The sequence below is a fragment of the Ochotona princeps genome, chromosome 9 (assembly GCF_030435755.1).
Source record: "Ochotona princeps isolate mOchPri1 chromosome 9, mOchPri1.hap1, whole genome shotgun sequence".
Taxonomy (NCBI): Eukaryota; Metazoa; Chordata; class Mammalia; order Lagomorpha; family Ochotonidae; genus Ochotona; species Ochotona princeps.
Genome location: NC_080840.1, coordinates 55,245,865 through 55,273,659, shown reverse-complemented (window position 1 = coordinate 55,273,659; position 27,795 = coordinate 55,245,865). Strand labels below are relative to the sequence as shown.

Here is a 27,795-nt window from a genome sequence, read left to right as displayed (position 1 = left end):
AAGAGTGGATGGGAAGCAGCCCAGAGGCGCAGAGACCCCGGGAAGGGGTGGCAGCCAGGGTTGAGGCCTTAGTTCAGACCCGGCAAGCGGCAGGACGGCGGTTTTTGTCTTTTTTATTTCCCTCATCCTCATTCCTCATAGCGGATAAGGCAACGGGAGGCCCGGAACGTGAGTGTGTGGGGACCATTTTGGGGAGTACAGGAGGGTGGAGAAGTGTACCCCAGTCTCTTCACTTGTTAACCTCACACTACCCCAGTTAATGGCCCAGGATCATGGCCTTGGAGAGGCCCTGTCGGCCTCTCAGATCTTCCCTTGCTCTTCCCAGGGCATCTTAACATCCGCCAGACCCAACAGTGGGGCCTCTCACTTGACTCAGGACATCGGCTCCTGCACCCGTTTAGCGTGATGGGATGGGTGGTGAGGCCCAGCTGTTGGAAGATGCGGGGATTCGGATGAAGGGTGTAGGGGTAGCAGCAGACGAACGTTCTGCCGGTTCTGCATTGGAACAAGAGTGTTAATGGGCCGTTTTCACCCCCCAACGTAAAGCTTTGCCTCTAATCATGTTGTCCACGTGCTGTGGTTTCCTTTGATGAGGAGACTTTATGCACCAGTTCAGGCTGCCCCAAGGGCTCTGCTCAGTTTGCCTACTGGACTCCAGGGATCTCTGTGCTCCGCTGGGCAGCTGTGGTCCTGTGGACTGGACGTCCGGCCTTTCCCTCCTGCACTGCTCACGGCACGGCCAGTCACAGCTCTGAGCCTTTCGTTTCCTCACCTGCAAAAGGCCCATTGCTGACCTGATTGGATGTTGCTGAGGATGACAGAATGAACCCTCAGGAAAAATGTAGCTGTAAATGAACCCAGCCGTCTTTCCCTGTTCCCTTATGTGGTTTGGTGAACGCACCGGGCCCCTCCATCCAGCCATAAGTGCTAATGCAGCTGCGGATTTCTGAGCCTGATATCCTTGGGACCCGTGGGATGTGCTCACCAACCTTCACCAATAGTCCCATATTCTGAGTGCTCGCTTCGTGTTCTCACCATGGCTACTTCAACTCTTGGCTTCAGTGAATATTCTCCATATCCATTTCTTCTAAGAGCTGGCTTTGCTTTCAGTTATATGGAGGTGAGGTGAAGCCCCACCCAAAGCTATGAGCAGGCAATCTACAGCATGCTATCAGGTCATTCGGCGAAAAGGGCTGCAGTGAAATATGCCAGGAAGTAACCCAGGCTTTTTTGCTCTTTCATACTTTCCTGTTTTCCCAAGTGTTCTGTTGGAATACATATTTTATTTTGCTTCCAAAATAAAAGAAAAATAGAAAATCTAAAGATCGGAGGAGCTGAGACTGCACCTGATGACTCATTCCCTGTTCCAGCCCTGCTGAAGCGTCCGCTCCCGACAGGGCTGAGCCCCTCTCTGTGCCATTGCTCGAGCCCGTGTTCTGGCTTCGCGAGAATCTGGCGTGGCCATCGGTCAGGCTTTTCCCTGCGCGTGCAGCCTTGCACTCCTTGGTCCTCTGTTTTCCCCAGTGTATGATGAGTTCATGTTCTTTGCATCCAACAGACCCCTAGGTATCCCATGGCCTGCCTCTGCATTGGCCTCCCTGACTCTGAAGCCATTGCCCTGCTTCTTTCCACAGTCAAAATTCTAGAAAGAGCATTTTGAATTCCCACTCTGTAGATCTCTGAACCTGATTACTCGGCCCGTGTCCGTCTGCCTCCTTCGTGACGTCCTCAGAATGGCACCCGCCCAGTCCCGCGACTCACCTGTCGCATTCCAGTCTTTCTTATTGGACTTCTCCAAGCCGCTTGGCACCATTGTCCACTTCCTCCTGGAAATGGCCTTCCTTGACTTTCCATGGCACAGTGGGAATGATGACAGCTACAGTTTCTATTGTGTTATATGCGCCAGGGACTGTGTCAGCTTAAGAGAGCACAGGTGGTCTTCATTCCAAGGTGATGCTGAAGGAGAAATGGGGTTAGAGAGCCAGGGAGGCTTGTCCGTGATTACAGGAGGATGAAGTAGGGATTGGAACTCCAATGTTTTTGAATCCAAAGCCCAAGATTTTTTCCCCTTTGACCACTTTCCTTTCCCAGATTTCTTCTGGCTTTTGGGCTACTCTTTCCTTCGTTTGTTTTGTGGACTCACTTTTCTTCATACCCTACTACCCCAGATTTTCTCCTACATGTTCACTTTTGCCCCTCTTTCTTCTTTCTCCATGCTATCTTGTGGGGTCAGTTTTCCCAGGCCAGGGGTCCAGCCTCTGGTTATGAGTCCCCCAGCAAAGGTCATCCCGGTTGTGAGCACATGGGCACAACTGAAGCAATGACTTGCAGTCCCTTGATGCTCAGCAGGTCCACAATGGAGCCATGGAGCTGCTCCCACACAGCTATTCTTATGTTCCGGGGTCCTGCAGTGTGCTTGTACTCACTCTGCTCCCAAGGTCCTGTGTTGTCAGGGTAGAGCCTCACTTGTGGCTCACTAGGACCTTTGTACTATATAATAAGCACTTCTCTGGCCCAAGTTTGGATTTCATCTAAGCTATCCTGTGTCTCCCTCCAAGGGTCTGTGTGGGACTGGCCTTGTGGCACAGTGGCTTAAACCGTTGTTTCTGATGCTGGCATCCCATTTCAGAGCACCAGTGTAATCCAGCTGCTCCGCTTCCTATCCAGCTGCCTGCAGGTGTATCTGGGTGTTTGCCACCATGTGGGAGACCTGGATAGGGTACCTGGCTCCTGACTTTGGTCTGCTTCAGCCCTGATGGTTGTGGCCATGTGAATAGTGAGCTAGCAGTTGGAAGTGTTCTGTCCCTCTCTCTTTTCCTCTCTCTCCCCTCCTCTCTGTTGCTCTTTCAAGTAAATAAATGTATTTCTTTTTTGTAAGACATGATTAGTATCTTTGTAATATACAGCTCCCTTCTTATCTGATCCAGCTCAGAGTTCTCAGTGGCTTCCCATTGCCCAGAGGCACAGCCTGGCTTGCTTCTGTGGTCTCTCTTGGTTTCCCTCTTAGTTTATGCTCTTGCCTAGGTCCCTTGTATCTCGTGTTCCCAATATTCTAGAAAGCTCTGGACCCTTAGTTCTGCTTTCTCGTGCCTCTTTGCATGTATTTCCTTTGTGTGTGGCAGTCTCTCTTTGCTGGCCCATTAGGTGAATTGTCTCAGCCGTTGAGTGTCAGTTCTTTAGATTTCACTCAGAAATAGAAGAAACCCAGAAGTGCGTTAATCAACATTCTGTAATTTTGTGACAGAAGCCAGGTTAGACTAAGATAGTTTGCACAAGTGTCTACTTTCTACTTACAAAATTATCATAGATGGTCTGATTTATAAATAACTAAATTTTGTTTTCACAATTTTAGAGAAAAGCCAAAGATCAAGGTGTCTAGTTGATGTGATGTCTGCTGACCTTGTGCTGGCTCACGGGTGCCTGACTTCCCATTGCCAGGGAAGAGGTGAGGGTGCCCCAGGCCTCCTGTATGAGGACACTGGCCTGTGCCTAGCTGCCGACTCATGAGCCTCATGACTTGGTCGGCTTCTCAAAGCCCCAGTGTCTGATCCCACCACCTTGTGGTTCACGTTTTAACATGAGTTTGGGGGACACCCACCTGCATTTCATGGCAACGCTTGTTTACCTGGGTCATGGAGTGGAGTATTTCAGCAGCAGAGGAGCCTCTACATTGGTTTCTGATACCAGCTTCCCGATGACCTTGGTGTTTGTGGCAGTTCCTTCCTGGGTTTTCTTCAGTGGCACTGCCTGCATATGCATTCTTACCAGTACAGCTTATTGTGGCTTAGTTTTAGAGGTTCTTGAGCTTTATCTGCCTAATCGTGTCAAGTCGGCTCGGTTGCCTTTTGTCATGGTATGATGCGTTCACATAGCAGTCTGTGGCTTCCTTTTTATTGCTACAGAGTAGTACTCCACCGTAGGAAATGGTACCTAGAATGTATCTGCTCATGGACATGGGCATTAGTCTGTTCCTGGCTGGTGTGATGGTTCAGGCATCTTTTAAACTTCTCTTGGCGTCCGTATTTGTGAGTTTCTCCAGGCAGGCCCTGTGGCCTGGAGCTCTGCCCGATCTGTTTTCCAAGCAAGTGCTGAGTGTGCACCTCATCCCTGTGCAGAGAGCTCCCAAGGCCTTATCCCTGCCATCCTGTGGTATCGCCCGAGTTTCACATGTTCTCCATGGCAGTTGGGGTGTTGTGGTATTTCATGGTGGCCACTTAGTAATGAGGTTTATTCATTTTCATGTGTTGATTGGTCACCTTGACTTTCTCTTCAAGGAAGGATCTATTCAGCCTTTGCTTTCTTTCCCAATGGGCTGTTAGTTTTTATTTTATTGCTTTGTGTAAGTATTCCATGTCATCTTGATATGGCTCATTTGTTGACTATGAATGTTAAAAATGTTATTATACAATCCAATCATAAATACTGAAGATTTACAGATTATCAGGATTTTTGATTCTTCATTGCTAGTGAGCCAGTAGGAGCAGAATCACCTTGAAAGGTAAACGGCTGTGCACACTGATTCACCTTAAACCTCTCCTGTTCTTCTCCTCAGGTGTTATCATTGTCCCCAGTGCTGGTGTGGGCATTGTGCTAGGAGGCTACATTATTAAAAAGCTGAAACTTGGTGCCCGGGAATCCGCCAAACTTGCCATGATCTGCAGCGGCGTGTCCTTATTGTGTTTCTCAACCCTGTTTATTGTTGGATGTGAAAGTATTAACCTAGGAGGCATAAACATCCCCTATACCACAGGGTAAGTACCCTTAGCACCAGCATGATGGAAGGGAAAAGTGGGTCCTGTTTCCACACTGGGCTTGAACCAGGTCCTGCTGCCCTGCTGTGCAGGAACTCTGCGTTGCTTCTCCGGGGGCAAGAACTGGAGGGCAAGGCCAGGAGCCTCCTTCTGCAGCCCTTTGATGACTCTCATGGAATTTGGATTACATTTGGACTAATCATTCTATTCTAGTTTTTGTAGGATATGTGTATTTCTGTTGTTACTTATTTCAGAGGCTGAGAGGGAGGAGGTAGAAACAAAGAGTGTGTGTTCCCCGTGTTGGCTCAGTTACCAAGTGCTTATGATGGCTGGGGCTGGGCTGGGCCAAAGCCGGGAGTCAGGAACTCGGTGTGGGCGTCAGCTTGGGTGACGTGGGCCCAGCTACTTGTGCCGTGACCTTCTGCCTCCAAGGTTGCACATTCCTGGAAGTGGAAGTCAGCTAGAACTGGAGATTCAAACCAGCTACTTCAATGTGAGCTATGGGCATCTTAACTGCCAGGATAAAGGCCTGTCCCATGTCCCATGTTTTAATGTAGTATTTCGAATCGATGCTTAAAAACATAGAATGCAGTGAAAAGCTTTATTATTACCCACTTGCTTCAAGCATCTACTTGTTTCTACGCTCCAGCTGAAGACATGCCCCCAGGTAGCCACTTTTTTCCTCAATATTATGCCTTATGATATGGTTCCATAGGCACAGGGATTCCCCTCTGCACCCCTCCATTCCTTCCCTCCCACTGTTTTACCCCATATTATTACCATAATAGAGCCCTTTAGCAACAGCCATAAGTCCATCATTCTACTATTTAATTGTATCCTGACATGATAGACAATGGTAGTAAGTCCAGCATCCTATTGTCTAGGTGTATTTAACAGCTTCATTGGGAGTCTTCCTTTTGTTTGGGAGTAGAGATGGAAACTGCAATGTATCTTCACTTCCTGCTATGCTAGTCTCCATTACACAGTTCCTCTAGGTGAATATATGTATATACGTGTTTACCTATGTATCTGTTTTGTATTTTGCATTAATATTGTCTTATATCACAGAAAACCTAAGTTACTTATCCTTTTGGGTTTCACTGAGCATAATAGTCTCCAGTTGGAACCATTATTTTGCAAATGGTTGAATTTCACTCTTTTTTAAATGGCTGAGTAATATTCCAAGAGTAGGTGTATGCCAGTTTCTTTATCCACTCTTCTTTTGATGGGCACCTGGGTTATTTTCATGTCTTTGCTATTGTGGTTTGGGCTGCTATAAATATAGGGTTGCAGGGCACGTTCTCCTATGGAGATTTCATTTCCTTTGGATGTATTCCCATGAGTGAGATAGCTGGGTCATATGGCAGATCAATTTTCAGCTGTGTGAGCATTCTCTGTACTGACTTTCGCAGTGGTTGTACTAACCTACACTCCCACCCACAGTGAAGGAGGGTATTTTTCTCCTTACATCCATGCCAGCAAGTGGTGTGAGCAGAGTTCTGAATGTAGCCAGTCCCACTGGAGTTAGGTGGAACCTTAATGTGGTTTTTATTTGTATTTCCCGGGTAACCACTTTTATTGATTTCTTGAGTATCCTTCCAGGGATTCTTTATTTATAAATAGGTATTTTTTATTTCCCTTTTTATATTCAAAATATAGCATGCTATACATACTTTTCTGGGCATTCATAAAATTTAACAAGATAGTTTAGTGTCAATGATATGATACATAGCTCACTCTTTTATTGACTCACTGCATGCCAAGCATTCTCCCAGTACTTTATTTATATTAGCTCATGACAATCCTAAAAGGCAGATGATATTATCATATTGATTTCACAGGTGACAGATCACACAGGCCATATATTACATATTCGTCAAATAATTTCACCTTCTTAGAGAGGCTGTCCCTCTTCATACAAGAGAATGGAACCTTTTCCATCCATTTGCTTTTAGTTATTTGACATCTCTTTAACTCCCTCATAGTGCTTAATGTTTTCCGAGATGATCTGTTTAGTTCTTTGCTTGACTTTTGCCAAGCCCTAACACATGAGCTCCTCGGGAATGGTTAGTGTTGTTATCTTCATAGCAGTTGCATTCCTGTTACTGAGATGAGTCCTGCTTCCAAAGGCTCATGGAGAGTGTGTGTTAGAAAAAAAACTATGCCAGGATTAAGAAAAAAATTTGGGTGCCAAAATTAACGTTTGATGTTTCCTGTTTGAATGAACGCATGGGTAGATGCTTCACCATAGAGCTTGGTTCATTCACTGTTCCAGCACTTTTTACATCCTTTTAATCCAAAAAAAGAAGTATGTCTTACTTGATCTCAGGGAATTATCTTTTATTACAGTCACTCATTCTTGCCTTTTCTTTGCCCTGTGTACTCTAGGACTCCTGCCAATTCGATTTTGGAACTTACTGACTGGTTGCCTCTCGTTTATTTTCGCTCCTGTCTCATGCGTTTGTCCTTGCTGTGAGAGATTTACCCAAGCTATGTTTTATTTTATTTCTATACATTTTTTGAGAATATTTTTGTCTTTATTGTATCCTGGAATGGTCTCTTTCATGGCACCCCGATTTGGTTTTAGGAAATAATATGTTTGTCAATTTCTCTGCACATAAAATTTAGATTTTTTTTTAAACATAGCTTCTTAATATTTGGTTTCAAGGGCCAGTTTCTCTGTTGTTGACTCTGGGCTTTGCAAATTGACAATACTCAGTCTAGTACCTTTGAGTTATGTCCTTCCTAGCAACCATTGCAAGACTGAGGGGTTTTCATTCTGGGTTGTCTACATCTAATACAGAAGCTTAGATTTTAAAATTTCTTCCAGTTTCTTTAAAGATTAAAAAAGCCCATTTTGTTCATTTATTTGAAAGACAGAGTGACAGAGAGAGGGAGAGACAGAGAGTGAGCGATTTTCCATCTGTTGGATCGTTCTCCGAAAGGCTGCAGTAACTGGGGCTGGAATGGTCTAAATTCGGGAAACTGGAGCTTCATCAGGTCTTCCATGTGGATACAGAGGCCAGTGTGCTGGACTGTCTCCTGCCTTTGCAGGTGTATTTTCAGGCAGCTGCATCATAAGTGGGACAATCACATTTGAACAGGTGCTCGTATAGGATGCCCACCTCACAAGCATTGGTTTTAATGCAAACACCAACCCAAAAAGAGACTTTTTTTTTTAATCTTTTGCATCTGAATCAGAGGTGGCATGAGTGGACAGGTAAGAAGGAAAGGGCCCACTGATGTGCTTCTCCTTGCCCTACTTCTCCAGGGATCCTGCTCCACATCTAGGTTGGTACCCAGGTATCTCCTCTGTCTCTTTTGTACCCCATCTCACCTACTTACTTTGAACTAACTTATGCCCAGTTAGTTAGGGCCTCTTCTCAGGGAGTGTCCTCCCAGTGCACACAGCCCTTGCCTATCTACAGGTGCCATTTTCCTGAAGGTGGCGTTGTTTTATCCAGTTCTCTTTGCTATGGTGCCTTTATTCCTTACTCCTACTTTTTTTTTCCCCCAAGTGTGTTCCCACAAGGGATGAAGGCAGGCTTCACTAGTGACTTTCCTGCTTCAAACTGCAAGTTCCTTACAAAATTTTGTTACTTCCCACTCCATCTATCTTGCCCATCCTCAACTGCTTTCAGGACTCTCCCAGCGCTACTGGGAAGAATTATATAATTGTGCAGATTGGTCCCATTATAAATTGATGTGTTCCCATCTTGGCAGGCATTCATCTTAAATGAGTAATTTCTTTACTTAGCCCTAGTCAGCTTCTTTCCCCAGGCTGATGGTGGTAACTCTTCTCAATGCCATTTCGTGGATTTCTTTATCTTACTCTAGCCAAATTATTTTCTTGATGGACAATCAATACCACATAGGTAGCAACACAATGTTACTAAGAATGAATTACCTGACTTTTCAAGACAAGGACTGGGTACATCATCTTTTAACTCTCAGATCTTGCGAAAGAGCCATGTAATATTGTTGAGTATTGCTTTCCTCCTTTGTGAAATCAATGATGACATTAATCTTAGCTGATTACAAACAGCTAAAATCAAACTCATGCAACTGAAAATAGTGTCAAAAGGGTAAACAAAAAAAGAAATTGAATGTTGTCTTGGGGAGCCTTTCTCAGCAGTGAAAACCGTTTTTTTTTTTTTTTTTTTTTTTTAATCAAGGTCTTACTAAACATAGAAGAAACTAAGGAATTTGAAGAGAAAAGTTTTCCGAAAGGGTTTGAGGTTTATGCGTTTTGAGAATGTGAGAGTCACCTTTATTAATAGGATTAGAGACATTTCTAGCTCTGAGTACATATGTATGATTCCATGGGTTGATATTTGGCCTAATAGTGAAGGGGGCTTTAGCAATACAATGATTGGATACTGTTGTCAGCTTCCATGAATGTAGCCTTCCAGTGCACCTAGGCTTTCGCACATTATCATGTATTTCTTTCTTGGATCATCTTTGCTCTCCTCTCATGTAGGCAGGCAGACTATTAGTCATGGACTGAAGGAGTTGATCCAAGGTTATGCACCTGTCAAGTGGTGGCCTGAAACTACATCTCATTCTCATGCTTTTCCTACCACTTCTTGGTAGGAGTACCTTAGAAATGACTTCTTGCTTTTTGTCTCTTCAAGTTTGTGATTATGTTACTGTTCTTCATGAATGTTTCAAGACAGTAACGTCTTCATGACCTCAATGTCCGAAGCAGAACACATTAGTCATCGAATCCCAACAACTAAGTGACACAGGCATTTTGATCTCTTGTTTATGATGGGAAACCTCCAGTTCATAGTGCCTGTGAATTGTGGAGATGGAATTAAACTTAGATCTCTCTGATTTAATTGCTCAGGATCACTGAAAGCTGAGTGATAGAAAAATTGCATTGTAGCTTTCTCCAGAAAGCAGCAGCTAAAGGGAGGAGCTACCAGAGAGTCCTGCTAGAGAAAGCAAAATTATGACCCTATGCAAAGCAGATATGCTGGTGTAGGTGTGTAAGAGCATCCACATGGAGACAGATAAAAGTGGATATAAACCCTTTTCTGAATCTTACTATGTGAACTTGGGCAGTTTTTGTTCTTTCAAGTCTTCAGTGGTCTCATTTGAAAGATGGAGGCACAGCAGTAATAATTATAATCCTCATCAGGAAGGAATGAGATAAATTATGTGGAGATCTCAGTGCACAATTTATGGAGTAAGAATAAGTCTCTGCTAGTGTCGGTTTTAAATGTCAGTGATGATTATGATGCTAATGATCATAATTACAAACCCAAAATTGCATAGTTCTGCAGAGCAAAGGAAGAATTTTAGTATGAAGTCAACAACTTAAGTGGAATTGAAAGGAAATATTCTAATTGGGGATACATACACACACACACACTCACAGAAAGAGAGAAGAATCTCCTATTTGAGGGCTTGTTCCCTGGATCCTGGATGTCCACAAAGGCAGGAGGCTGAGCCAGGCTGAAGCCAGGAGCCAGGAGCTTCATTTGGTTTCCCATGTAGGTGGCAGGGGCTCAAGTACTTGGATCATTTTCTGCTGCTTTTCCAGGTCATTAGCAGAGAAGTTCACTGGGAGCTGGGCCAATGGATGTGAACCAAAATCCATATGGGATGCCAGTGGCAGGAGGCAGCTTTGTCACCTCACCACAATGCTGGCCTCCTTATAATAGGTTAAAGCCAAAAAGGTGGAAGAAGCAAGTTAAGAAACTCCTCTTTGATTTATGGAGACCAATAGAAGAATATTATATGGTAAAGGTCAGGTGGTCTTCAGGTCATGATGTGGGATGATGGGACACTTGTGACTGTGTCTCCATATACCACACACACATGCATATACACATTTACTTAACTGTGTCCTCACATCACAGCTATAATAACGCTTTGAGAGCTATTGTTTATTTACATTGAGTGATAGTCTGTCTTGCATCACTTCAAATAAACATTGACTCTTAATAAATTGGTTTTATGAAGATTTGACAAGGTTATTTTTTCTTCTTGATTATTTCTTTTCTAGTCTTGCCAGAGTAGGATTTCTTGAGCCCTCAATGCTTGGGTAGCAAAGATTTTGCATTTCCATAGCTTCCTAGTCTTTAGCAAATTCACCAGCTATTTTCAGGGGTTCCCTTCCATCTCTCTAGCTCTTTATATTTTCCTAATTGTTATAATAAGATACTATGTGTGACTCTCAGGCTTGCAACTTGGGTCATGTAGTTTTAAGGAATTTGATAGTGAGGCCCTCTGTTTCCTTGAAGTTAATACTTACTTGAAGCCATGAGTTTGCACTCATGGCAAGTTTACAAGTCTCTTATTTGAAATGCTTTTGTGTTTCGGGAAAGATGAGCATGGGGATTAGTGCAGTGTAGGCCCTGGTGTGCTTTCTGCTCCCAGGATGGGTTCACTTCAGGCTAGTGAGAAGTTGCTTAGTGATACTCACGAATAAACATTTTTACTATGATTAAAAACCAGTCTGTTTACAGGAGAATGAATGAAAACCAAACAAGATATTTTCTTATAAAAGATTATTTTGGGGGAAGGCATTGGGTCTAGTTCTTACATCTCTCATTGAGATACCCAGGTCCCAGATGAGAGTACTGTGGTTAGTACTCAGTTCCAGTTCCTGCCTGTGGCTTCCTGCTGAGGTGGACTGTGCAAGGTGGTGACAATGGCTCAAGTCATCAGATGCCTGCCACTCATATGGGAGACCTCATTGAGTTCCTGGATCTCCAAGCTTCAGCCTTCCCCGAATTGGGTGCTTGGGGAAGAAAACACGGATGGGAGCTCTCTCCTCCTTCCTGTCTTGTTCTTTCTTTCTACCTCTTAATTTTTTAAAGACTTGCTTTAAAGTTAGCACAGTGTAAAAGGTGAGCCAAGTCAGCGATCTTCCTATTTGTGCCACCATCACCGTTCCCCAAGCTGCTTTTGCATGAACACGCATTTCTCTTCCTTGTGACTTGTGCTTGTTGCCAGCATTGATTTTCACATACATCATCTCTATCAGACATCATGCTCTTAGGAGGTTACTGCGCCCGTGTCTCTGTTTCCTGAATCAGGAACGCATTTTTGTTTTCCTGTTACTCATGTGTTTTGAACCACTGATGCTGGTTTCTTCAGGTTTCTTTCTTTTGGCTGGACAGCTTCTACAGTTGGGACATTTGGAATCTGGCTGCCAAACATAAGCACAAAATATGTGTTTAATAGGAAGTGCCAGGTAGCTTCTAAACAGCACCGGTGATAAGTACTGGGTTATATTGAAGCCTGACATTGTTAGTGACTGAATTGCCATTTTATGTGGTTATGGCTTTAAAATATTTGGATACTAAAAAATAATGAGCATCATGATGACTGCTTGTTTCTATGAACTGACATGAATGAAAGACATCATCTATTTGGCTTCTGCCTTAGTGAATGACTCTGGGTAGCATTTTCATGTTGCTTTGAATTTGTCTCCAATTAAAACTTCAGGGCCCAGTTATCAGCCTGTGAAAGAGGCTGAAGGAGAAAAACTGCAACAAATAACACCCTACAAATTCATTTACGCTTGGGGTGGGTCATGCCATTGGAGGAGATGCTGCTAAGTATTGGCACCTAACAGTTGTTCCAGAATGTTTGCTGAGTGGATAAAGGTGGATGGAAGGATGGATGGATGGATGGTCTACTACCGCTTGCTCCTGTAGCTTTAGGAACAGTGTTTCATCAGTGATGAGTAGGGATCATGGTCACAGAAGCAAAGACTGATGGGTGTGAGCCCCGTGCAGCCTGTTACTTTATTCCGGGGACTCTCAGAGGATCTGTTTCTCTTTGTTCCTCCATTGCTCTTCGGACACTTCTCTCCCCAGTCCTGTGTCCACACTTGCCTTTCTCCCTCATTCTGTTTGCTGCCTGGATGGATATATATATTTAAAATCTTGCAACATTTTTTTTTAGATCAGCTATGTCATGAGAAAGCAAAATCCACCGTGTTCCATTGTGACTCCAAACCCACATACCCACATATTACAAACCAGCGATGTGATTCCTTAGCAGTCTTCCTCAATCACTTCCTTTTGAGTTTTGTCTTACTTAGATGATTTTTCTAGCACATAGTTAAAGATTTTGGTCCCAGGATGATGGAGGCCATGCAGTAGGTGTGTATAACACGAAGGTGTGAAGAGAACAGCTCCCTGACTGGCAGGGCCCGGGGAGCTACCAGCTGCTTAGCAGGGCTAAGTGGATTCATCTCTGACCACCTTGATGCAGTTTTCACTCCCCCTCGCATGGGCTCTCAACCACCCCACTATGTAATCTATTGAGGCATTGTCTGCCCCTGTGAGATGGCTTTTACAACCAACATGAGCTTAAGAGTTAATGTTACTGAGGATGTCCTGGTGAGTGGGCCTTTAACTACACACAGGAGTATAATTAAGTCTGTGCTGTTTACCCATTGCCATAAAATCTGGCCCAGATATTTATCATGCTTTCTGGGGAATGGCTTGATAAGAGGAACTCTAAAAGTTATCCTGTTACTGTGACCCTAAAGGTCATTCTGCTATGACAAAGAATATAGTTACTGTGACCCTAAAGGCCATACTGATATGACGAAGAATATAGCTACTGTAACCCTGAAGCCTATCCTGCTAAGGCAAAAAATATAGTTACTGTGGTCTTAAAGGTTAGCCTGTCCTTGCAATTCTTTAGAATATAGAAAATGTAGCTGTTTTAGTTGTTTTCATAAATTTTTAGCTAGAGGAAATACAGGGTGATTTCACTAATATCATAAAGATATATTTTTGATTATTGTTTGATCACTTATGAAGTTGTAGAGCCTGCAGTTGTAGAGGAATGTAATGTTTATAACTTTTTGTCTTAGATCTTCATGTTTTTTCTCTCTTGATGTATTTCTCCCATTTAGTGATAGATAAGTTGAATAATTGTATTAGGAGTGTATTACTACATAAGATGTGTTGTCTACTAAGAAACTCTTGGTTGCAACGTTGGAATGGATAATGCCTTGTCTAATACTGAAACAATTTGTGGAATTGTCTTTGGAAACACTCACTCATCCATTGTAGAGTTGAAGCTTAAATAGAGTAACTTAGCTCATTGCTAACTGCAATTCTTTCCGCCGTTTTTACCCTTGCTTTACTTGTTTGGTTAACAAACTGTGAGCTTACAGACCTATGGCCAACTAATGTCAATAATCCTGATCCCCATAGACCAAGGCCCCAGTCCTTTTAACTCATACAAGATAGGGGTCTGGTTGATACAGATGGCGCCTAGGTTATAGCCCAGACCTGAGGAGAGCAGATGAAGACTGGCAAGCCAAGATAAGCAAGGAATGTGGAATCCTTCCTCAATCATTTCTCAAGAAGTTGTAAATTGTGCCCCCCTGAAGCTATGTTAATATGCCCCTAAGAAAAAACTTTGTACTGCTTCTGTATAAATAAAGCGGACAGCTTTCTCGCTTAGTCCACTACGATCAAGGAATCTGGTGGTCCGTCTCCTTTCTTTCTCTCTTCACGCCTCATCCACGCACCCTTCCCGAGCTCCGAACCTCGGCTGGAGCTGGACTCCGGCACCAGGAGCCTACAGAGACAGCTGGATGGATTCTATGTTTATTGTTCACAGTAATGTTACCGATTCAGTCATGAAGAGCACTTGCGATATTTTACAGATAAAGCAATTGATAAATGTTGAAGGTGAAAGATATTATAATCACCATGATTGAATCATTATACAATATACATATATAAAAATCACATCGGGAGCCATAAATATGTGCAGTTATTGTATATTAGCTAAAATGAAGCAAAACTAAAAATAAGAAGGAATCTAGGATCAGCTTAGTTAACACATACAGCCCAGTGCTTCCAGCATGTAAATAGTTATCAAGGGTCAGAACTGCTGAGGCCAGACACTGAGACCATTGCGCCAAGGGACTGGGCAAAATTGTGACAAGATGGACAACTTGATAAAATATATTGATTATAATCTCAGAAAGCTGAGCTATTTTGTTTTAAAGTCAAAAAAAGTCATTACTGAAGATGACGACTTCATGGTGCCATAGCTTTGATCTCATGGGACTATCTTCTTTGAAATGGACAAATGACTAACTAACAAGAATGGCCCTCCTATTGGTTTGATTTTGGTAAATGTTGCTGATGGCTTACTTCTTTTCTCCTTTAGACCTTCCCTCACCATGCCCCATAGGAATCTGACAGGAAGTTGTAATGTGAACTGTGGCTGTAAAATACATGAGTATGAGCCAGTCTGTGGATCCGATGGAATCACATATTTTAATCCGTGTCTGGCTGGCTGTGTTAATAGTGGTAATCTCAGCACTGGGGTGAGTATAGTTCCTAAATTTCTCTTTGTTAATGTAATATCCTATGACAAGGATGAGGTAGAAATCATATATAGCCTTCATGAGTTTAGTCTGTTTTTACTACGTCCGACCGAGTCCTAGAGGTGCTTTGTTGTTTCCCCAGGCATGACTGGGGCGTTTGGGTCTAGCGATTTTGGTTCCATGCCAGCCCTCTCCACTTTATGTTGAGTCAGCTTAGCACGACTGCGTAAGGTGGAGATCTAGGTCTTCCATTCATTCCCTGGGTGGGGTCCTTGAAGGTCAAGATGACAGTATTTGGTGCTGATGAGAAAGAACAGGAAAGTAGCTCCCTGATGGGCAGCTGTGAAGATGGACCACAGCCATTTCTCAAGATCGTCAGCTCTGTGAAGATTTTTTTTTCCTAAAACTTTCAGAGTAAAGATATTTCTGTCAGTTCAAGAATAGGCTATTTTGAGAACTCTCCTCCCTGTGAATTATAAATAGGCTGTAATACTGTGGGAGAAGGTTTTCATATCCTACTGAATTCTTTATTGAGCCTGGTTTGATTCTTTGTGTAAGAACAGATGGGAGGAGGTTGCTTTAATTAAATAACTATAGTGTGTTTGCTTGTTCTGTGAGGGTGATAAGGGATTGTGCCATGGACTGAATGTTTGGAGAGTGGCATTTGCGGTTTTGAATTTTCAGCTAGAGAATTGCTGTTGCTGGTTTTCCACTCTGCTTGGGTAATGGATGAGCTCCCGTGTGTGTCCAGCTTGAGGCAGAACCCGAGCCTCGCTCTTCTCAATGGCTGAGTTGTTTTGGGGAGTGACCGTATCCTCGCCACTCATTCTTTTATGGTGACCAGCAGAGGCAGGCATTGTGGCACACCAGGTTAAGCTATCACATGGTAAGCCTGCTTCCCATCCTGGAGAGCCAGTTTGAGTCCCAGCTGCACTCTTTCTGATTCAGCTGCCTGGTAAGACAGCCAATAATGACATCTGCCTGATGGTTCATATGCTTGGGTCCTTACCATCTATGTGTGACACCGGGGTGGAGTTCCTAACTCTTGGCTTCAACCTAGCCCAGCCCTAGCTGCTGTGGACATTTGGGGACCAAATTAGTGGACTGCAGATATGTCTGTCAGTATTTCTCTTAGTCTGCCCTCCAAATAGATGAAAAGAAGTCATTGTTTAAGAAGACTGGCACATGGGGCCAGAGTGATGGCTCAGTTAACTAATCTTCCACTTGTAAGTGCTGACATCCCACATGGGTGCCAGTTCATGTCTCAGCTGCTCCAGTTCCCGTCAAGGTTTCTGCTGTGGCCTGGGAAAGCAGCAGACAATTACCCAAACCCTTGGAATCCTCACTAGCGTGAGAGACCCAGAGGAGTCTCCTGGATCCTGTGGCTCCTGGCTTTGGATCAGCTCAGCTCTGCTATTGCAGCGATTTGGGGAGTCAACCAGCAGATAGAAGATCTTTCTCTCTGTCTCTCCTATCTGCAGATCTGTCTTTCCAATAAGAAGAAATAAATATTTAATAAAGACCAGCAGTCCTTTGAATGCAGATGGTTGGACAGTACTCCCTTTTTGTATTTATTCATGGTTACACTATGGATTCTCTACATTTATTAACAAACATTTCCCGCCGGCTCCCTCTGTGTTCTGCAGCATGCTAGGTGCTCTGAGGAGCACAAACAAAAATGAAGGTGGGTCCTGAAATGCTGAACAAGACACAGAAAATGAGAAGATAGGGACTGAGAAAGATCAAATGATAGGAACAGAGGAGAAAGATCTTACATTTCCTGGTTTCCTCCCCAAATGCTCATCACAACCAGGGCTGGACCAGGAGTCCAGAACTCAATCAGGGGCTGCCAGATGGGTGACAGGAACCCAAATGTTAGAGGCATCACCTTCTGTCTCTCTGGGCACTTATTAGTAGGAAGCTGGCTGTGAACTTGGGTAGCTAGGACTTGGATCAGGCATTCTTTTTTTAAAGATTTATTTATTTTATTACCAAGTCAGATATACAGAGAGGAGGAGAGACAGAGAGGAAGATTTTCTGTCCTATGTTTCACTCCCCAAATGACCTCAATGGCCAGTGCTGTGCCGATCCGAAGCCAGGAGCCAGGAGCTCTTCCCGGTCTCCCATGTGGGTGCAGGGTCCCAAGGCTTTGGGCCATCTTTGACTGCTTTCCCAGGCCACAAGCAGGGAGCTGGATGGGAAGTGGAGCTGCTGGGATTAGAACTGGTGCCCATATGGGATCCTGGCGTATTCAAGGCGAGGACTTTAGCCGCTAGGCCACGCTGCTGGGCCTGGATCAGGCACTTCTTTAATGGACATGGGCATCCCAAATGGTGTCTCAGTCGTTGGTTTCCAGATTTTGAAGGATTTCTCTAATTGGGGAGCAATGGAGTGTGAATGATATGAGTATTCAAATGTTTTTGGACGAATTTAGATCTAAGCAATTTTGACCATCAGATTTTGACATTGTTAGGATGCACACATTAAACTGTGCCTGTTTTCAGTGAGGAAGATGTGCTCGATGAAATGTTGCTTACTTTTTCAGATACCTGGATTATCTTAGAACATGCTGTGTCTAAATATTCCATTTTACTTTTGATTGGCACACCACTGACCTTTCGTTTGCTCACATAGATCCGGAATTACACAGAATGCACCTGTGTCCAAAGCCGACAAGTGATCACTCCACCCACCGTGGGACAACGCGGTCAGCTCCGTGTGGTTATTGTCAAAACCTATCTCAATGAAAATGGCTATGCTGTGTCTGGAAAGTGTAAACGCACCTGCAATACCCTTATCCCCTTCTTAGTTTTCCTTTTTATAGTCACCTTCATCACAGCGTGTGCCCAACCATCAGCCATCATAGTAACACTCAGGTGAGAACAGCATCTGATGTCTGGGTGGGGTTAGGCTTAGAACTGCCAGAGGGAAGATTCCAGAATGTGGACCCAAGAGCTAGAGCAGAGAAGGAGCATGACCGAGTTGTATGGGGAGTGCTCAGAGATTTGTTAGGAGAATTTTCAAACGGTGAGGTTTTCCCTACCAGGAAGAGAGAGCGATGCCTTCTAAATTAGGCTGGGGCTGTTTAATACTAGATAGCTGATTCACTGGAAATGAGAGTTGCTGCAAAAGGTCGATGTTTTAGGGGGAGAAGCAGATAACTTTAGTCTCAAAATTGTCTTTCACATTTGTTAATTAGCAGGAAATCAGGCACTGGGAGGAGGTTAGGGAAGCCAGTCAGACAGGTTTCAAGGGTGACTGGGCATCCTGATGTCACTCAGATGGAGTCTTCATGAACAGGAAACTTGGTGGTTTGGGCAGGTAGTTGCAATTTCCTTTCTTAACTGGGGTCAGATCCTAAAGTTCTTAAACCAGCATCCATTGTGAACACAAAACTTGATTAGTCACAAGATGTTCAGTTAGCTTTTGTTAGAATGTGAAAAGGAAAAGAAGATGTAGACAATAGAATTACAAAAAGGGTATTTGTAGCGTTTATCTTCTAGAACTTTTCTGTATTAGGTTCTGCTCCTACAGTTAAATGAGACTTCATTTGGATGCTTTTGGTTTTTGTATTTTCTGCCCTACAAGGTTCAGCTTCTGGAGCTGAAAAGCGTTACTGTGCTAGGAATGACAGGCTAGGCTCATAGGCGCGGAGAGAGTCATTTGGTGAAGTTATTAAGTTGCGCCTGCCACAAAGGCTGCTATCTCCAGTCTCGTAGGTCGTTCTCACCATACCTCCATGACAGCTTATGCTGGACCTGCAGTGCAGATGCATTAATCATTCCCTTTTCTAGCACATGACATTCTGCGGTTTATTCAAGGAAAGAGTAGACCGGGAGAGGTGATTTTCTGTTATGCACGCTGTGTCCCCTTTGCCATCGAGTTTGGGGTTTTTGGTATGTGGAAGCTGTTTTTATTCTCTCAGAAGTGTTGACGTGGTCACTTTTGAATCAGTGTTTTGATATTTGCAGAAAAGCCTTCAATGGCAGAAGAAGGGGCTGTGAGGTGAAGCAGGAACATGGTACCTTTAGGGAGACCATGGACACAGTGCAATGAGGGCGTGAAAAAGGAACTCAACTCTCATCTTTTGGTTTTTTAGAATCCCACAGTGCTGAGCAGGGCAATGTACATGCCATGCACATCCCGATTTCTTTCCTATTAGATTCAGAGTTAGATATTTCTCAGCAAAGCTGCTCTTGGTATGCAAGATGCTAGCCCCTGAAAAGCCCACTGGTTTATTCACTCAGTTCCTACACTAGTGGATAGTTAGGACTTAACCACGTGTGTAACACTGGGCAAATTCCTATGATACATCAAGGAGTTGAGGAGAAGAAGGCAAGGACACTGATGCTGGGGGATTTTCCATTCTATATGCCGACACTGATGGTTGTGGCTCAGAGAGAATGAGGACTTCCTCATTTGAGAAGTACGTGAAGCATTAATAGAGTCACTCACTGCAATATTCCAATTTTTTTGCAGATTAATTCTACAAGAGAAGCTAAATGACCCGTAGAAGGCCACAGTTTGTAGTGCTCTCACGAGTCAAAGCATCAATTGGCTTCTCATCTAAACATTTGGAAAGACGGGTCCCTGACTTCTAGCTGATGACTGGGCTCCCATCTTCCAGCCACGTAGGGATTACTCAAAACTGATTGTTTAGAAAAAGAAATTACAGGGACCTGAGAAGGACTTATTCTTTCTTGGACTTTTGACTTGTGATTTTGCATTTTCTGTTTTTTTTTTAATTAATTTTTGTCCAGTTGCGGAAATAGGGAAGTCATTTCAGTGCACTATGCATCATTCTGGAAACTGGAGGTGAACACAAGAAAAAAGTGCAGTTGTGGGGATAAAATTACAAGAATTAAACAAAAATAGAACTGCTTTGGGAAAGTTAGAGCCCCAGCTGCCTCTTCTGACAAGCGCCTTTGACCTCTACCAGGATTTACAGAGATCAATAGCATCATTCAGTGTTTCCTAATGTCTCACTTGGTCACACCTTTTTTCTGCCATCTTGCTTGATTCTGGTCAGTAAAGTCTAGTGGTTAAATGTTTGACTATAGCTTTCCTTTAGTCTCCAGCCCTGCATAATGTAGGCTTGATTCCATATTCGTTTTCTTGGGCCCAGTGTTTTAAAGTCTTTCTTTCCCTTCACTGTAGATCTGTGGAAGATGATGAGAGACCTTTTGCACTGGGAATGCAGTTTGTGTTGTTGCGGACACTTGGTATGTATCTGAATTTCCAAGGGTGGCTTTGGATTCCTCTTTGGGGAAGGCAGATTCTCCCTGTCTTTTAACAATTGCAAGTCAAGTCCTTTGTCATCACTGGGAGCTGGGATTTTACAGTTTGGGGATGAGCACACGACTTCCTTCTTTTCTGATGTGAATTACAAGTTGACAAGTATTGACTTGGATGAGAGAAAACTAAACCAACTGCTTAGTTTCTGTTTTACTGTGAACATACACTTGAGCACAATTTCCCAGAGTTTTGTACAGTAAGAAACAGGACAACAAGAAAGTGAGTTTGTTCTCTTGATACTTCGATGTCTGTATGCTTTTTATGCATTAAAACAGAAGAATCGTGACTGATTGTCATTGATTGTCTTATGGGATCTTCAATGTGTTACTTGCTTCTAGTAATTTATTGGTTGAAGCAAAAAGTATAGCTACCAGGTTTTTTTTGGGGGAAAAAAAAGAATTCAAAAAAGAAAAAAAAACAACCCCCATGCTGGGCTGCCGATTGTGTTTACTTAGTAGGAGAAGCTCATTAGTGCTGCATCAGTGTGCAGATCCATGGTGTAGGAAGAATATCATTCTTATTTTTAAAAATTTAATCACTTTTATCTGTGAGAGAGGAGAAATAGAGTTTGCCTACAACATTTTGGACTGGGTCAGTCCAAACCTGGGAGCCAGGATCTGTTGACAATCCAGGTCACTCATATGGGTGACAGGAATTCAGCTACTTGGGCCATTGTGGCTGTCTCCCAGGGCAGGGTTAGCATGAAGCTGGAGCCAGAACTGGGCCTAGAATCAAGGTCCTCTGGCATGGGCTGCATTATCTCAGCCGGAGTCTTACCACTTTGTTAAATGTACCCACACACTTCTTGCTTCCTCTCTCTCTCTGTCTTTCCCTCTCTCTTTTACCAGCACTCTGTCACCTCTAAAGTCCTACAAAGTGTTTAGGCAATGAACGGCAATTAAACCTGTGAAGTAACTGATTCCCTTAACCAATTCTAGTGTGTTAATTGACTTCCTCATCAAGTTTATTTTTCCTTAAAGTGTCATTTTCTGCACCTGCTATCTTAGTTCCTGCCCCTCTTTCCCACTTCCTCCAATCAGTGACATTGTCAACAGAGGAAAAAAATTAATTTTTTTTTAATTCAGTGCTTTCACTTTCGAAGATGAACATATGTTTTAAATGGCCTTCTCCAACCCTTTGAAGAATCAATCTTCTCTGGAATTCTCAGTATGTCTGTTCTGTGTTGCGACTGATGGCTCAGTTCTCTGGAAAGAAACATTTCCATTAAGCCCCAGAAGGAAAGTATTTCCAGTGTCATTTCATGGGAGTCCTGTGTTTTGATACCAGTAATATTTTGAAGGAACAATATTTGGAAGCATGCTTGTTTTAGAATTTTTGACACACTTAGAAATCTTAAAGAGTTGGCCTCATAGTTGTTATTTGAAAGTAATAAGTACCATATCAAAATGGAAATTTGTGAACCCAAACGATTATTGAACAGAAAAGAAAAGTGTTGCAGGGTGTGAGTGAGATCACATCAGACAGACATGCCTCAGGTTTATTAAGGAGTCTTTATTAACCAAGCTTGGTGATACTAGAGTATACTAGAAATAGCAAATCACAAGTCCATATGGCAATCCAACCAATCATAATCCAACCAAACATAATCCAAAGAGGAACAAATGGTCATTACCCTTAAGTCCATCCATTAAGCTGAGGACCTATGTCCCAGCTTCCCAAACAATATAAGTTATCCTAAGAGACATGCAATGAATAACCTGGACACACTTACAAAGCTGCAGGCATTCACCTTTCCCTGGCTTCTCTGCCCACATTCCACTACTGCCAGGCCTCAGCTCTCCTGGAACTCCTGACAGCACACAAGCCAGAAACAGCATTACTATATCCATTGTCCAATCTAAGCAGTACACAGGCACCATGCTCAGGGGATTACCTGTCCTGGGTCAGCCAAGGGCTGAGGTGCCAGAGTAATGGAAGCACCTGACCAGAAAGAGAGAGCCCCCACTTCATGGGCCTTTTAAAGGGCTTGTGAGGGGAGTGGTTACACAGCAATGCAATACTGTTCCCTCTGAGTTTATAGGTGAGTCACAGGTGGGCAGAAGTGAATACCTAAGTGTTGTGGGCTAAGAAGTTAATTAGTGCTTGTCGGGATGGGCAGCAACAGGAACTGGGTTTGTAGCTAAAAATGCCTAGAGTAATTGGATTTATCTGTATCCAATATCCTGGCTAAATTAGGATGTGGAGGGAGTGGTTGAGGATGGAATTAACATTCCATTGCTGTTAGGACCCGCTTTCAGGACAGAGGATAGGGGGCACAGCCAAATTTCATTTGCCCAGGGGCCCGGCAGCGTGGCCTAGCGGCTAAAGTCCTCGCCTTGAAAGCCCCGGGATCCAATATGGGCGCCGGTTCTAATCCTGGCAGCTCCACTTCCCATCCAGCTCCCTGCTTGTGGCCTGGGAAAGCAGTCGAGGACGGCCCAAAGCCTTGGGACCCTGCACCCGCGTGGGAGACCTGGAGGAAGTTCCTGGCTGCTGGCTTCGGATCGGCGCAGCACCGGCCCGTTGTGGCTCACTTGGGGAGTGAATCATCGGAGGGAAGATCTTCCTCTCTGTCTCTCCTCCTCTCTGTATATCTGACTTTGTAATAAAAATAAAATCTTTAAAAAAAAAAAAAATTTTCATTTGCCCACTGTCAATGGGTGCTGGTTATCACTGGCTGCACTGCATAACAAAAAGGATATTTATTTGTTTGCTGGAGGAATTGTTGTGGAGTTAGGGTGATTTGATGGGGATTTGAAGGTAAAGAAGATAAAGATAAGCCAGCAGGAGAATGGTAGCAGGAAGTAGTGGGAGGAGAGCTTTCATTATTTAATTGTACATGATCTTAACTTCCGTTGATTGTGAGAAGTATAGCTAGGCCAACAGGCCAATTTCCAATTTCCCAAATTCGAAAGCAAAAGTGCTTTAATAATGTTAAAATTTAACTATATTGATGGTCCTTATTTTAAATAAATACAACTTATTTGAAGAGATACCACTTACGACCTCCTGGGCTGGGATCCATCATCCTCTTTCCTCGTTTCCATGCCTCCTGAACCTCTCTCATCCATCACCTCCTTCTACATGACCATCAGCCATTCTCAACACATCTTGTGTTGCAAAGGACAAAAAGGCATAGCCCTTCCCATGAAGGACCTGAGAGGCAAACAGCTTAAACACTATGCAATTCATTGTTAATACAAGGAGGTATGTCTGAATCTCAATGGGAGTAGCCTAGCAGCTGAGTGAGTAGGTAGATTTTCTCATGAGGCTGAAGAAATGCTTAGGGATGGGAGCTTGGTTGGGGTGAAGAGGCTGGTTATAACAGCTGTGTCTCGTATTTGAGTATCTGGGTTCAGCATGCACCTCCAGCTCCTGACGCCAGCTTCTTGCTCGTCAACACCCTCGGAGTCCTTGGGTCCCTGTGACTCATGCGGGAGACCCAGAGTGAATTCCAAGTTCCCGCTTTGGTGTGGCTCAGCCTTGGTTGCTGATGGTGTTTGGAGAGCGACCTGGCAGATGGGAGCTCTCCATCTGTTTGTCTTTCTGTGTCTTTGCCTTTCAGGTAAATACATATTTAAAAAACAAAACTATGCCTGTTTCATAGCCCAAATAGTGAGGCTACTGTCCATCTCTCCATGTTTCTTAACCTTCAGAGATGACTCTTAAGCCATAATCACCTCCACACTTCAAAATGCCTTTATAAAGCTGCAGCTTGGTGTTGTAACTGAGTAATGGGAGACCAGGCTGTCCTCATGTTCTTCCTACATCTAGGGAATAGAACTCAACTCATAAGAACTCAAGGCACTGAGCTGCGGTGGCAATAATGGTTCCAGTATAGCCTCTTAAGGAACTTGGTGTACAATTTCGTTAAGAATTAAAAGGTCCTTTAATTGCATTTTTATTATTGAATTATCATTAACAAATATAATTATATCCATCTAAAAGGTAGCTGTGGCGGTTTGATGTACATTTACAGATAATAGACACTTTTCTGACTAAAATCATTAGCCTGTTCTGAATTGCAAATTGCAAGATTTTCAAGCGTTTATCATTCAGTGAATGATAATACGTGCACGATGATAAGAGGTGACCTATCTTTAAAAACCTCATGTAAGGAAATCGCTCCTATCTACCGATGTGAGCGTATGCCTTGCTCATTGACCAGTCTACTTTCTCCTCTAGGATGTTTTGACTCTTCATGTATGCTCTTCTTTTTCTCCACAACTCTAGCGTACATTCCGACTCCCATTTACTTTGGCGCAGTCATCGACACCACCTGCATGCTCTGGCAGCAGGAATGCGGGGTGCAGGGATCTTGCTGGGAGTACAACGTGACATCGTTTCGTTTCGTCTATTTTGGTTTGGCGGCTGGCCTCAAATTTGTCGGCTTCATCTTTATTTTTCTGGCCTGGTACTCCATCAAGTACAAGGAGGAGGAGCGGCAGAGGCCGAGGCGCCGGGAGCGCCCGCTGAGCACTGTGAGTGAACTGGTGGGCCAGCCCGACAGTGCAGAGAAAGAGGCCCGGACGAGATCGTGTCCTGCCTTCAGCATCCAGGGAGAACTCCACGAAGAGGCAGCTCTGCAACGAGGCATCCCCTGCACAGCACAGACCTATCCGGGACCCTTCCCGGAAGCAATAAGCTCCTGTGTGGCCCCAGGGCTCGAAGCCAGGCCTGCTGCACTGTAGCTCCCTCTGAAAGCGTGGAAATGAAGACTTTGGTTTTGTTGGTTGAGTTGAACATGGCGACTTGAGAAACACCCGTGCCTTCTTCTCTTTCTTTTTTAACCTCTACAGACACAATCCTCAAACCAACAAAACAATGTAACTCAGCCATTAATGATGGAGGGCTGCATACCTCATCAAGACTGTCAGCCTTCCGGCTCTTCTCCAAGGAGGAGGAATTGAGCTAAATTTGTGAGCATTTCTGTTCTGTCAACCTGATGTGCATGCTCCAGTATGGTATAAGGCTGAGGTTCATGGTTAACCTACTCAAAGGAAAGATAGTGGTGGTGTGTCTGCTTAGCATACACTCTTAGGGTGAACTTGACCATGATTTTTACCAATCCAAGTTTTTAGATATGAACACCTACTGTGAGTTCTGCTACAAAGCACAAATGAACTTGCCTCAACTATGCAATTTGATCAGAAATATGTCAGTTCAGCATGTTACTTCGGCTTTCTGAGAATAGCAAAGATGTGTTTTTGAACAGAGAAAGCACAGCTTTCCCTGAAGTGTAGTTAGTAGCCTTTGAAGCCATAGCAGAGTTTTCAATCAAATAGAACTTTGAAAATGCCACACAGAGACCGTGTGCATAACCTGCTAGGAGGCGGAATAACATCACTTCATAAGACAGATTCTCTTTTAGTTTCCGCCCCACCATAGGTAGTTGAAGAGGCTGCAAATCATGAATAGTAGCTTGAGTATAAACTCCAGTGTTCTTTTGTAAGGGGCTTGAAAACCTTTGTGCTAAACAGTATGGCTAGAAACTATACTTTGAGTTCCAGGCTGTACAGAAAGAAACAGATGGCTTTCTCAACTAAGGAAATTGTTGCAAACCTTTCTTTAGCTCTTGAGGAGAGTTAGAAATTGTCCCCTTCACGGTCAAAGTGATTGGAATGACAAGTTCCAGAGTCACAAGTTCAGATCGCATCTGAACATTTGACTTGTATCTTGAAAGCACTGGCAAATCTGTGCTGTATTCTTCTTTTTTTTTTTTTTTTTTTTTTTTACAGAAAATTGCTAGGATTGCTTCTGAAAATGAGTAATTAAAGCAGGAAAGTTGACCTAGGGATGTAATAATCACTTTGAATGCAAGAGGAGGGAGATCTGTAAGGTGAACCCAGCATCTGGTCCTAAGTGATGACAGAAAATGCTTTAAAATAAACTGATGTGTCCTACTTGAGCAGAGTGAGAATTGCTGATCACCCTTGTTAGAGCCCCTGCTGTTGTCATCTTTTCAAAGTGATTCTGACAGGATTTTTCTGCTCCTAAATCACTCTGGGCTTACTATCAATCATATATCGGTACCCCCCAGTCCATCACTAAGGCATCACAGAATGGTTTCTACAAGGTGTTTAGGATTGTGACTGACAGTGGGTAAATTTATGGGATCTGCCTCTGACAGACTGGAAATACTGATAGGATCATGACTGGTTTCTGCCCAGCAGTCTATGCTCATGTACAACTAATTTGGGTCAGGTTATCTCATCTGGTTTGTACTCTGCCATGCAAGAGATCTGCATGCCAGGCTGCATGCCAGGCTGCCTGGTGATTCTCGCCTTTGCCTTCCATCTTTGCAGGGCTGTACAGCTGGAATTGTTTGAGTGTTCCTGAGCCCATGGTCATTTTCCTCTCTACCTGAAAATGATCAAGGGCTTCTTTTGCTGGCATGTAGTTTGTGGTGATGGCTGTCGCTATCACACTGACTTATGTCTGTAAAAGGTGAAGTTTGTCGTTTCAGAGGACAGAGACTTCCCTTTGGATCTAGGGTTTCTGGTTCTCATAGTGGTGCAGGTTCTTGCTTAGTTACAAATGTAAGTGTCCTGCTGTTTGTCAAATACTGGCAAAGTGCTGTACACTGAGGGTGTTGACACTTCTAATTGACGTAATATCTACAGTGAGACCTTAGCGCTCCTCCTTGCCCTTGTTGGGGAATCTTAATCCTTCAGAAGTTTCCTGCGTTGTTTGAACTGAAGATACAGAGGTAGGGAACAAGTGATGCTTTCTTCATTTTCCTCTGATTGTCAAGCCAGTGGGCGAAGAGGGTTTTCGGTGGCCTTGACTCTGAGAGCTAAGATTGCTACAATCAGAGAGCCTTCTTCTATGTTCCTCTCTGCCTTACACAGTCATCCGTGTCTGCAGCCATCGACAATGCACCAGTTATCTGTCCAATACAATTTTGCCTGGTTATCTATCCCTTTATGAAATTCTTCAGGATGATTAGGCCAGAACCCAAAGAAAATGGCCTGAAATGTGTGTCGCAGTGTTAACATTGTACTTCCTCAAGTATTCAATAACTATAACTAGCAGGTGTATCACTAATGTATTGTTGGTGAATGTCAGATAAGTAGTAAAAATCATGAGGGAATGAAATTTTGGAATATGTACCAATTAATAGTTGTCCCCAAAATGCTTTGGGCTCTGGCAGAAGCACTGGAATATGGCAACCAACTACAGTGACTGTTTCGTAGATGATATAATTAGATTGTATATACAAGGTCTTTCCATGTTTGTCAATAAATCAATCATGTTATTTTCTAGTCACAACCATTTTTTTTTATTGCCACTCTCCAGGAGTGTTGGCTTTGGATTATTTGGCAAAAGATCACCTGCTCTCTTTAGAAACCCTGTAACTCAATGTATTGCTTGGCTTTAATATAAAACCATAGTGTCCTTGAGTCCAGCCTCCTGCTTGGCCAGCTC

General features: G+C 43.6%; 1 protein-coding gene across 2 annotated transcripts in view; it reads left to right on the top strand.

Moving 5' to 3' along the window:
* The window catches only part of SLCO5A1 (solute carrier organic anion transporter family member 5A1), a 130,093-nt gene extending 103,474 nt beyond the window's left edge, over nucleotides 1-26,619 (top strand). For both annotated transcript variants that reach the window (XM_058668720.1, XM_004588109.2), the window contains 5 exons: nucleotides 4,553-4,751; nucleotides 14,913-15,072; nucleotides 17,707-17,948; nucleotides 20,230-20,294; nucleotides 24,601-26,619. In XM_058668720.1, the coding sequence (XP_058524703.1) occupies nucleotides 4,553-4,751; nucleotides 14,913-15,072; nucleotides 17,707-17,948; nucleotides 20,230-20,294; nucleotides 24,601-25,058 (1,124 nt within the window). In that variant the 3' untranslated portion in view covers nucleotides 25,059-26,619. The remainder of the gene's footprint in view (nucleotides 1-4,552; nucleotides 4,752-14,912; nucleotides 15,073-17,706; nucleotides 17,949-20,229; nucleotides 20,295-24,600) is intronic.
* Nucleotides 26,620-27,795: the final 1,176 nt, after the last annotated feature.